The sequence below is a fragment of the Etheostoma spectabile genome, chromosome 8 (assembly GCF_008692095.1).
Source record: "Etheostoma spectabile isolate EspeVRDwgs_2016 chromosome 8, UIUC_Espe_1.0, whole genome shotgun sequence".
Lineage (NCBI taxonomy): Eukaryota > Metazoa > Chordata > Actinopteri > Perciformes > Percidae > Etheostoma > Etheostoma spectabile.
This window is the reverse complement of record NC_045740.1, coordinates 24,543,348-24,554,727: the sequence shown is the minus strand read 5'-3', so window position 1 is coordinate 24,554,727 and position 11,380 is coordinate 24,543,348. Positions and strand designations below refer to the sequence as shown.

The 11,380-nt window shown below is 39.4% G+C and overlaps 2 protein-coding genes across 4 annotated transcripts in view; both read left to right on the top strand.

The window, feature by feature from the left end:
* nutf2 (nuclear transport factor 2) overlaps positions 1 to 3,282 on the top strand; it is an 8,999-nt gene extending 5,717 nt beyond the window's left edge. For both annotated transcript variants that reach the window (XM_032524179.1, XM_032524180.1), the window contains exons 3-5: positions 830 to 901; positions 1,339 to 1,437; positions 2,330 to 3,282. In XM_032524179.1, coding sequence (XP_032380070.1) covers positions 830 to 901; positions 1,339 to 1,437; positions 2,330 to 2,443 — 285 coding nt within the window. In that variant the 3' untranslated portion in view covers positions 2,444 to 3,282. The remainder of the gene's footprint in view (positions 1 to 829; positions 902 to 1,338; positions 1,438 to 2,329) is intronic.
* A 3,199-nt stretch (positions 3,283 to 6,481) lies between these two features.
* Positions 6,482 to 11,380, top strand: part of edc4 (enhancer of mRNA decapping 4) — a 38,742-nt gene continuing 33,843 nt past the window's right edge. For both annotated transcript variants that reach the window (XM_032524137.1, XM_032524136.1), the window contains exons 1-7: positions 6,482 to 6,717; positions 8,389 to 8,551; positions 8,768 to 8,879; positions 9,229 to 9,328; positions 10,129 to 10,315; positions 10,595 to 10,742; positions 10,837 to 10,941. In XM_032524137.1, coding sequence (XP_032380028.1) covers positions 6,630 to 6,717; positions 8,389 to 8,551; positions 8,768 to 8,879; positions 9,229 to 9,328; positions 10,129 to 10,315; positions 10,595 to 10,742; positions 10,837 to 10,941 — 903 coding nt within the window. In that variant the 5' untranslated portion in view covers positions 6,482 to 6,629. The remainder of the gene's footprint in view (positions 6,718 to 8,388; positions 8,552 to 8,767; positions 8,880 to 9,228; positions 9,329 to 10,128; positions 10,316 to 10,594; positions 10,743 to 10,836; positions 10,942 to 11,380) is intronic.

The window sequence follows — 11,380 nt, the reverse complement described above, 5'->3', positions numbered from 1 at the left end:
TGTCTGAAAAACAACACAGACGGGACAAAATGTTGTTTACTAGTAAACTGGTAAACCTTAAAACCGACGTAAAACCGACTGCTATCTGTTGAATTTTCCTCACGGTACTCTGTCCTCTGTGACTGTCTACATCTAGAAAGCTAAGCTACACGGTGCAGGAAACAACTCTGACTGGCTCATGATCAGACAGTGGTTTACGGAGCGGTAGATTGGCTTTGTAAAAAAAAAAAACTTGCAGCGTTCTATAATCGGAATGACGCAGATTTGATCGTGGGAAGCCGTGATCGTGATTAAATTTTGATTAATTGTGCAGCCCTAATCTTTATCAGATCGCCTGAAAACAGCAAGCTGCTTTACAGTATCACCATTACAGACGTCTTCACACATGCTCGCTTGTAACTCAACATTTTTCTGTTCTTAGCTCAGATGCACGACATAAATGAGCCAGCAGCTAGTGGCTTGATTCCAACAACCACTACAATAAATTTCAGCCTGCATGCATGTTAAAAAAAACAACTGAATATTCAAATCCCAAAATTCAAAATCAAATACCTACCCATTGAACGAATATTTGGATCCAGCCCTACTTGTGTGTAAACATTTTGTCATACACCAACAAATGCTTTATTATTTCAATTTTATGCATCAAATTATCTCCATCAGACTTTTGTATCTACAGTGTAACTAAGAAAGAATACACAACGTATTAATGAATTTTTCTCTCTCTCTCTCTCTCTCTCTCTCTCTCTCTCTCTCTCTCTCTCTCTCTCTCTCTCTCTCTCTCTCTCTCTCTCTCTCTCTGTGTGTGTGTCTATCCTGCTCAACATAGATTGATGCGTCATGTCTCACATGGGAAGGACAGCAGTTCCAGGGAAAAAGAGCAATTGTTGAGAAACTCGCTGTAAGTCTGCCTGCTAACTTATACTATATCCAGAGGTTATATTTAACAGGTGGTGGGTGGCCCAAGTGAGAAACGCACTGGCAATGTCAGTCAGTACGTTTAGATGCACACAAGGAACCAGGGTATTATGTACTGTAGGTTATCAGACAACCCTTTTACATGCACTGTAGTAACTTGCTCACTGTAAAAGTAGACATGCAGCAGTCAAGTACTCTGGTTTCTCTCCAACCTCTTTGGGGTAGTAAATAGTACGATTTCTTTACAGGTTCTACCTATTAGCATTATTTTACGTTTTAATGAAAACAGTTCAAGATAAGTTAGAGGATTCTTAGGTAAATGTTTAACTTTCTTAAATTCTTTCAGCATTAATAATTACATGGTACTATATCTGTATTAATTTTCCTCTTGTGTGTTTTCCTCCCATCTGTGTGTGCCAGAGTCTACCTTTCACAAAAATAGCGCATAGTATAACAGCACAGGACCACCAGCCAACTCCAGACTGCTGCATCTTGAGTATGGTTGTAGGGCAGCTAAAAGTAAGTAACACTATCATTGCTACCTTATTTTAAAGCATGTCTTGTTTTACAGCCAAATAATCACACATGGAACGTATGGTTCCTGTTTACCTATGCTTTAAAACATTCCTATTACCATACTATCAAACAGACAAACTGTGTAGGTCCTTTTTTTCTTTTTTTAAGAGTACTCCCTTACATTTTTCCACATAATATGGAGTAGTACTCCCCAAGACCTGTAAACAGACTTTGAGGTGTAAAATTGGTTGCTTCAGCCACCACCTTCAACGTGTGCTCAGAGGTAACTTGCCCGTCTGCTCTGGTGCTTGTCCTCACTAGAGCATCTTTTCCTGCAGTCCTTCTACATTGAAAACTTGAACAAGATATTGAACAAGATTTTTTTTCTTATTCTCAATTTGCAACCATTGTTGCAGTTGCATTGTTTTTTGTGTTTTTATCTCTTTTACAAATAAGAAGGAGGGACATGCATTTCCATGTACTGTATGTCCTTTAAGGATGCACACAATGTGCTTGGGTGAGAAACACTGAAATCAAAAAGCTTTGTTTACAAGAAAACTCACAAGGCACCTTCAAAGTGTAATTTCCCCCTGTGGGATCAATAAAGTATGTCTTCTTCTTTTCTCATATCTCTCTTATCTTCAAAAACCACTACCCTACCTTAAAGGTGGGCTTACAATTTTGAGATGGTAGACTGCAACGCCAATCCTGGGTGACGTTATTGGCATTATTTTCTCTGACTTGGCACAGAAGGAATTCCCTGACTGTTTTCATTGAATGGTACTCCCCACAACTAGTATACTGACTTTGATGTGTACAACTGATAAATTAATTTACTGTAATGCTGACTTTGTCTTGATCCCCTGCCAATTTTTGTGTGTGTGTGTGTTTGCAGGCAGATGACGACCCAATCATGGGTTTCCATCAGAGTTTCATCCTGAAGAACATTAACGATGCATGGGTGTGCACCAATGACATGTTCAGGCTGGCCATTCATAACTTTGGCTAACCCCCCGCCCCACTCTGGTGGACAGGGGCGGCCATAGTGAAGGGCACCATGTGATGAAGTATGGAGGGAGGGGAAATAGGAGTTGAGGATGGAGAGAAGAGAGAACTCATCCCTCCCTCCTGCTGTCTATTTACGTCTGCTTGTCAAACAAGCAAACACCGGATTCTAGATGTCAATCACTGAACCTCATCCAGGTGGGTTTTCAGACCACCCCAGCCAGTAGAACTGCAATGCGTTTCTTTGCTGAGAGCCGGTCGACCAATCAGATGCCCCTGTCTGCCACTCCGCTGATCTGCATGACGCTGGGAGTCCACCAGAAAGACAAACCTCTGACCGACGCCATTAATTCATGCTCTGCTCTCCACCCTTCTTTACTTCATTCTAACCCATTCTACCCCACTGTGGACTCCACTGCTGTTAACTCAGTTCTTAGCACTGTTGTTGACTGGTTTGTAGATCCATGTTCAGATTTGGCTTCATCACTTCTGACTTCTTGTGTTTTAAGTTGTTTTTAGATGCCACTTGTGTGTTAACTAAGTGTGTTTAACTGAGTTTTATCTTCCTTTACACAATTGTTAACTTTCGTGTTTCTTTCTCATGCCAGGTTTTGCTTTTGCAAACCAAAGAATCATGGACATAAAGTTTGACCATACTGTGTGATTGGCTCCTGCATATTCTCTCTGTCTCTCTCTCTCTCTCTCTCTCTCTCTCTCTCTCTCTCTCGCTCTCGCTTTCTCTCTCTCTCTCTCACACACACACAAACACACACACTCACATCTGGCAGTTAAACATGGACTGCAGCCACAATTGACAATAAAACCTGGACTTTTTTTTCTTAATGGTGTGGCCTCGTCTCTCCATATCATTCTCTATGGCTAACTGTTTTTCCTGTCCTTTATCTCTCCACAGTAAACCTCTTACAAATGTCTTGAAGTGCATATTGTTTTTACTTTTTGAAAATGTATTAGTTTTCAGGGATCTTACTACAGAGGATCAGCTGGAAAAAATGACAATACTTAGGTAATATGTATTGTGATCTAGTTGATTAAGAATTTGTTACAAATTGTATTGAGCTAATACTGACCTTATGTGGATTGTGTGTCGACCAGATGTGACCGATCCATGTAAATGCGTTTTCTCTTTGTTATAATGGAATTCCCTCTATTAGTTAATTCATCAAGTCATGATGCGCTGCTGACTCCTTACATAAATAACTTCCACACAGTGAGGTATACAGATTTTAAATTTGGGATAACATAGCACTGGTATTGAATCTGTGCTCAATATCTAAAATGAGACCATAAGTCCCTGTATCAGGAGGAAAAAAAGTTGGATTGTTGAATCACTAGTTGTAGCTGTAACTAAATATTCTAAAAGCTTACCACTGTTTATACTTTACAATGTATAGTATTTTGTGTGGTAGGTTTTGCTCTGGTTGTGCGTGCTGACTAAAAGGTTTTCAAAAGTTGCTCAAAGTTAACTTAATTTTATCAAACAATATATTTGTAACTGGAATTTCCATTTAATTTGCTGAGGATCTTCATTGTCCAAGAATACAAATGATTTGCACTGCTAAGTGAGGATCCCATGTCAAAAATGTCCATTTGTAAACAAGAATCAAAAACTTTCAGTAGGCTTTATCTTCAGAAGCATCTTTTCTAAAGTGGATTTAGGTAAAACTTCGATAAAATGTGTAACTTTATTTATTGCAAGACATTTCACCTAAAAAACCCTTTCCATTAAAGATCTCCAGTGCATGGGAATAGAAAGAGTTCACATGGGTAGTGAATTTATGAGTGAATTTATATAATTTATAAGTGTGTGTGTGTGTGTGTGTGTACAGACGTGCTCAAATTTGTTGGTACCCCTCCACAAAAAACGAAGAATGCACAATTTTCTCTGAAATACCTTGAAACGGACAAAAGTAATTGGCATCCACCATTATTTATTCCATATTTAATAGAATCAGACTTGTTTGATTTTATTCAACATAATATTGTAAAAAAGAACAAATGAAAATGGCATGGACAAAAATGATGGGACCGCTAACCTAATATTTTTTTGCACAACCTTAGAGGCATCACTGCAATCAAACGTTTTCTGTAGCTGCTCCAATGAGACTTCTGCACCTGTTAACAGGTAGTTTGGCCCACTCTTCCTGAGCAAACTGCTCCAGCTGTCTCAGGTTTGATGGGTGCCTTCTCCAGACTGCAAGTTTCAGGTCTTTCCATAGAGTTTCGATAGGATTCAAATCAGGACTCATAGAAGGCACTTCAATAGTCCAATGTTTGTTCCTATCCATTCTTGGGTGCTTTTAGCTGTGTGTTTTGGGTCTATCCTGTTGGAGGACCCATGACCTGCGACTGAACAGAGCTTTCTGACACTGGCAGTACGTTTCGCTCCAGAATGCCTTGATAGTCTTGAGATTTCATTTGTGCCCTGCACAGATTCAAGGCACCCTGTGCCAGGCGCAGCAAAGCGCCCCAAAACATAACCGAGCCTCCTCCATGTTTCACTGTAGGTATGTGTTCTTTTCTTTGAAAGCTTCATTTTTTCTTCTGTGAACATAGAGCTGATGTGACTTGCCAAAAAGCTCCAGTTTTGACTCATCTGTCCAAAGGAATTCTCCAGAAGGATTGTGGCTTGTCAAATGCATTTTAGCAAATTCCAGTCTGGCTTTTTTATGTTTTTCTTTCAAAAGTGGAGTCCTCCTGGGTCTTCTTCCATGGAGCCCACTTTCGCTCAAAAAGCGACGGATGGTGCGATCAGAAACTGACGTCCCTTCACCTTGGAGTTCAGCTTGTATCTCTTTGGCAGTTATCCTTGGTCTTTTCTAACCATTCGCACTATCCTTCTGTTCATCTGGGGTCGATTTTCCTCTTGCGGCCACGCCCAGGGGGTTGGCTACAGTTCCATGGACCTTAAACTTCTTATAATATTTGCAACTGTTGTCACAGGAACATCAAGCTGCTTGGAGATGGTCTTGTAGCCTTTACCTTTACCAGCTGTCTATTTTTCTTTCTGATCTCCTCGACAACTCTCTCCTTTGCTTTCTCTGGTCCATGTTCAGTGTGGTGCACACAATGATACCAAACAGCACAGTGACTACTTTTCTCCATTTAATAGGCTGAATGACTGATTACAAGATTGGAGACATGTGATACTAATTAAAGAACTATTAGTTTGAAATATCACTATAATCCATTATTTATTATCTTTTCCAAGGGTACCAACAAATGTGTCCAGGCCATTTTAGAATATCTTTGTAGAATAAGCAATAATTCATCTCTTTTCACAGCTTCTTTACTTTATCCTATACATACCAAGGCATGCAAGTATACATGATAAAGCTTTTAATTTCATCACTTTCAGGAGGAATGAAGCATTATTTCAATGAGCTGTAGGGTACCACAAATTTGAGCACGTCTGTATATATATATATATATATATATATATATATATATATATATATATATATATATATATACATACATACTATATATATATATATAAATAAATAGCGCGCAATGTACCACCAGGAGGCCTCAGTGAGATGCCTTTTGGCATTCAAAATAAACAAAAGCAAATGGGAACTAAATTCATATTCGTGAGTGAACCACTTTCCTCTTATTTGGATATGACACTGAATGATTTCATACATGTAATGTCACATTTTGATTGAGTTTGAGCTTTCAATTCATTGGTTCAAGTTTAATTTATTCATATACATTTTAATGTCATATCTAGAACCAGAAAATCGTAACGTTAATCTGCTCTGAGCTGCCACAGACGGGACATCAAGGATTTGGTACGGTTGGGAAAGATGGTTGGTCCAACATGCTGTGCTGCTACAAAATGACCAAGGAGAAAAGAATGTGTACAAAAAAAGGAGAAAACACAATGTAAAGTTGAGCTACAGACATGACGTTGAAATGTCCAGTGTTACTTAATGTGGAGCGCGACATTAACGTTATGCCCTGTAGAGTCTGTAAATTACATGATTAGAAACATTAGAAAAGAGATAGGAACCATTGACCTGACGCAGACACGAGTCGGAATCTACGACACGGACATAACGGAAGTTTAGACGGTTGCTCTGGGTGAACGAACGGGAACACTGACAGCATCGCGTCAAATAAATAATAATCTCCCCTTAAACTAACTCACTTTCCCCTTTCCCTCACACATGGCGTCCAATTCTAATATAGATATTGAGGGTGCGACCCAGCATCTCCGGGACATTCTCAAGCTCGACCGTCCCGGGAACAGCACCGGTAAGTTGAATCGGTAATGTAAAGCGGTTGAGCTAGCTAGTTTAGCTAGGCCGCAGAAGCTAAATGAATGCTAACTAGCTAGCTATATTGGTACTTAGCTAACGGGGGTTGGTTTAGCGCGCTGTCGTACTGGAGTAAAGTTAGCTTAACAGCATTTTCCCTAACGCTACGTTACGATGTAAATTAATCTACACATATATTGTCTAAATTTTATGCGAAGCTGCGAATGTGGTAAATTTTGTCGTAATGTTAGAGCGCCAGCTAGCTAGCTAGCTAACTGCGTCGGAAAGGGCTCTAATATTTTATCGTCCCAAGCGTTGGCTAACGTTACGTTACGAGCTAGTATGGAAGCTGTTTTTTTTTTTGCTGTCAGACGACGACAAAGCAGAACAAATGATTCTTTAATCAAACTTATCTCTGCATTTGGAACTTCAGAGCAGTAAATTGTGGTCTGTTTTCATACTGCACCGTTTAGCCAGAATTATTTTATTGCTATCAAGAATTAGCTTGAGCCTCTATAACTGCGTAGCTAGAAGGTCAGTGTTGTTGCTTAATTTGGATACACTAATTCATGTTCCGTTGTGGTTACCGCAACTTAGTACCGGTTATACTTGCTCATTGAAACTCGCACCTGTCAAAATGATAAAATAACGTTAATGCAAGGAAGACTCTTACGTTACAGGTTAAAGGAAGGAGGGAGAAAAATAAATCGCAGGTTTCATAAAGTGTAGACTCCATTCTGCAGCAGACTATCCTGCTCCTGTACTAACGACATATTCATTTGCATTCTAGAATTTTTCTATATGCCGTTATCTGTTTTGGGAAGTACACCGTACATAGCTACACATGATTATATACTTTTAGACAGTGGAGAAGCAAAAACATTTTTCCCCAAGCTATTTGTAAGACTGGACCAACATTACAGCCTAAGCATAAAAAAAACAACTGTTTAAAACCTGTTGACTAATACAATATTTGCCCCACTCCTGAGCTTATTGTTGTGTGCAACATATTAGCATGCATTTCACTGGATGTGGTTCTGTAATAGATGTGGATCTTCTTTGAAATAGTCAGATTTGGACAGACTGCAAACTACTCTAATAGCTCTTTCTTGATTCCAATAGATCTTTTTCACAACAGGCATTTTGTTTTGTCATTACAAGTAAAGAACAGGTGTAAGCCTGTTGGGTGCAACTTCTAGTAGGACAACTCGGTGTAGACAACACCGATTGTTTTCATTTGTCTTGCTACTGACAGCACTACAAAAAAAGAAAAAGAAAAAAAGAAAAGAAAACAGACCTACATGTTGAAATCAACCGTAATTCTCCTTTAAGTTACTAAGGACAAGGGCTGCTTTGATTTTATTAACCACTTTTCCGTGAAATATTTATCATCTGAGTGGTGCTTTACAAATATAATTTGGAAGTGATGACTTTCTAATAAGTACAACTAAAGTAAAAATGTGCATTTTGAAACGCCAAATGTTTACATCGTTGTTTTTTTGTTTTTGTTTTTTTATTGGGCTGTGAGAGCTGTCAAAATAATACAGTGAGAAACCTCCAGAATAAACACTACCTGTTTGCAGGCTTTGGATTTCCCAGCTGGGTTTAATTTACATCTTTTATACAGAGTATCCCAAATATAACCCTTGCATTTAATGTCCTTCCTCAGATACACCATCAGGTGATGGTCTGAGAATGCCATCTTTTAATGGAGAGCTGAATGGCTTATTGGGAGCAGCAGGTCTTCTAGGAAGCAGTGATCGGTCAACCATGTCAAATTCTACCAGACCCATCTCCACAGACCTCAGCAGCGCTCAGGAGTGTCAGATAATGTGAGTTGGTTTTTACAATAAGTTAGGGTCATTTGCACAACTTTGCAGTTTGACTGACTTTGTCACATGAACCATTGTAGATATTTCTCCACTATTTTATTTTGATAATTAAAAATGCAGGATACAGTTTTGCAAGCACTTAATATTTTTAAGAAAACAAAAAAAATATATATATAAATCCATATAGAACTAAAATTGTATGTACTTCAATTTCAGCTGCCTTTCTGGTGACGATGGCTCCACTTGTATCCCCATCACCTCCAACAATGTGGAGATTGTGGCAAGTCAAGATTCCAGCATCAACAGCAAGGCTCGCGGCAGCAACAAGGTAACGAGCCAAATCAGCAATAACAAAATGGCACTGTCCATTAAGTGTATACATCAGCAAGACAAAAACGGAAATCCACAACGCCGACATGTAAGAGGTGGTCGTGATGATGACTCACTAGAGACAAGCTAAGGTCCTCAAAAATTCAGATCCCCAAATCCCTAAAAAGGAAATGGCTTAACTGTTTTAAGGAATGTAAATTATCACAGAAGTGAATGTTCATATAAATCTAGTCTTCAATTTGAATGGCATGGCTTTGGCTCTTGAAGACCACAGCCTCATGGTTACAAAGGGCCTTTGTTCAGAGCGCATTAATTCATTTTGAATGGTGAATTTATTTTTTGTCCAGGTGAAGATTCAACCCGTTGCCAAGTACGACTGGGAACACAAGTATTATTATGGCAGACTGATAGCCGTGTCCAACTCCTTCCTGGCGTATGCCATCAGAGGTGAGAGCCCTGGAGTTATTTCTTCTTGTTGAGGTCAGGTAGAATGTACCAGGCCAGCACTAAAGGTTAGGGTTAGAACTTCTAACCTCAAGCCACTTTACTTTGTGTTAATATGAATATGGATAACATTAGTGATAGGTACAGTAGATGCTTGCTACAGTTGCATTTCTAGAGATGAATTGGCAAAAAACACGCTTTATTTCTCTGATTCACGGCTTTGTTCTAACGCCACTGGTCACTCAATCACTTCAGTCACTCTCTATCTCTCTCCTCCATATACATCATATTATGGTGCTTTTGGGTGGTCGTTGAGGCTCCTTCTAAAACTCTGCCATTTCATACAACTGTTTGTAATGTAGAAATAAAATGGATTATTGATAATTTTATTTATATAGTTTATAGCTAACTTTACCAGCTGACTTCTATATTGGCTGTTAAAACAGGTAAAGCCTGCCAGCTTCTGGTATAGGTCTAGTTTAGATTTCCACCCATTATTATTCCTCTTTTGTACTTAAACTGATATTTTGATAAACATGATTGATTATAGGGCTGCACAATTTATACAAAAAAAGTTACATTTTAGAAGTAACTTTTTCTTTAAACTAACACAAAATAATCTTTGAGTGTCTTTTGCGATACATTGCATCTTTTTGTGCTAGTTGATATGGCGATGACGATAAAAGAACATTGTACAGCCCTAATCAAATACTATGAGTCTGTAGTTGCGTAAATCAAAGTGCTGTGATACACCAGGCTCAATGTTTTATGATTTTCTTTAAAATAAACATCTCTTCCCTCAGGAGCCAACAACCATGCAATGATTAGAGTCCTGAGTGTGGGTTTTGCTGAGCGCTCCCTACTGAAGGGCTTCACTGGAGCTGTCACAGATCTGGCTTTTGCCCACCTTGACTCCTCCCTGTTGGGTTGTGTAGATGAAGCGGGCAACCTGATGGTTTGGCAGATCACCTGCACTGGAAGCAAGATACTGTATCCTGACATTGGAGAAATTAAAATGAGTGTGTAGGAGGATGTGCACGCCTGTGTGTCTCTATATAGAGTTGTAGAAGTAGTTTGTGCTTACCTTTGGGCTGATTATTTAATCTTATTTCTGTGTACTTTTTTAAGTGCCAATAAACACTCGCAGCTGATGAAACGGCCTCATAAACCCCTGTGATATTACCACCTGCTTTGGCATAGTAATCCCAGAAACAAATTGTATAAGAACTGGTCTTTTGTCCCATTTTCCTTAACCCATGCACCCTACAGTGATCAGGTGGTGGTTCATGTCCGACGGCCAGAAGACTACCCACTGAACTCCCACCGTCGCCTCATCTGGTGCCCGTTCATCCAGGATGAAAATGAGGAGAACCAGGATGACACCAGCCAGACCTTAGCCCTGCTTCATGAAGACATGGTATCAGTGTTTTGGGTATCAAAATCATATCCGTAGAGAAAAGTGGGAACTTTGCCTCCCTAATTCCCCCCCCGCCCCCCTCCTCTCCATCTAGGCCGAGGTGTGGGACCTGGAAGTCTTGAGAGCCAACAACAGCAGTTGGCCTGTTGATGCCACAGACCTAAAAGAAGGCCTCATCACAATCAAGGGACATAACCAGGTAGGGGTCAGGGGGAAACGGTAATAAAATAAATCCTGCAGGCGGTTGAATAGTGTTTAACCAGTCAGGTATTCATTCAATGCAATACACGTAAATTATGATTTTCTGCTGGTGTTATATTTTGAAATACATGAAACTATTTTCATAACTAAAGATGATTTTCATTAGAAAAAATAAAACCGTAACAAGAAGTACAAAGTGGTATGCTCACTACCGGTCAAAAGTTTAGGGTCACTTACAAATTTCCACTCCATTATAGACAGAAAACCAGCCGATCTGAGTGGGTGACTGATCTTTAATGCAATATCTACATTAATCCATTATCAGCAACTATTCATCCCATGTTCCAAAGGCCCATTCTGTTTACTAATCTCATACCATTTTACACTAACTGAGAAAACGTTGGAAAACACTTTTGCAATTATGTAAGCACATAATG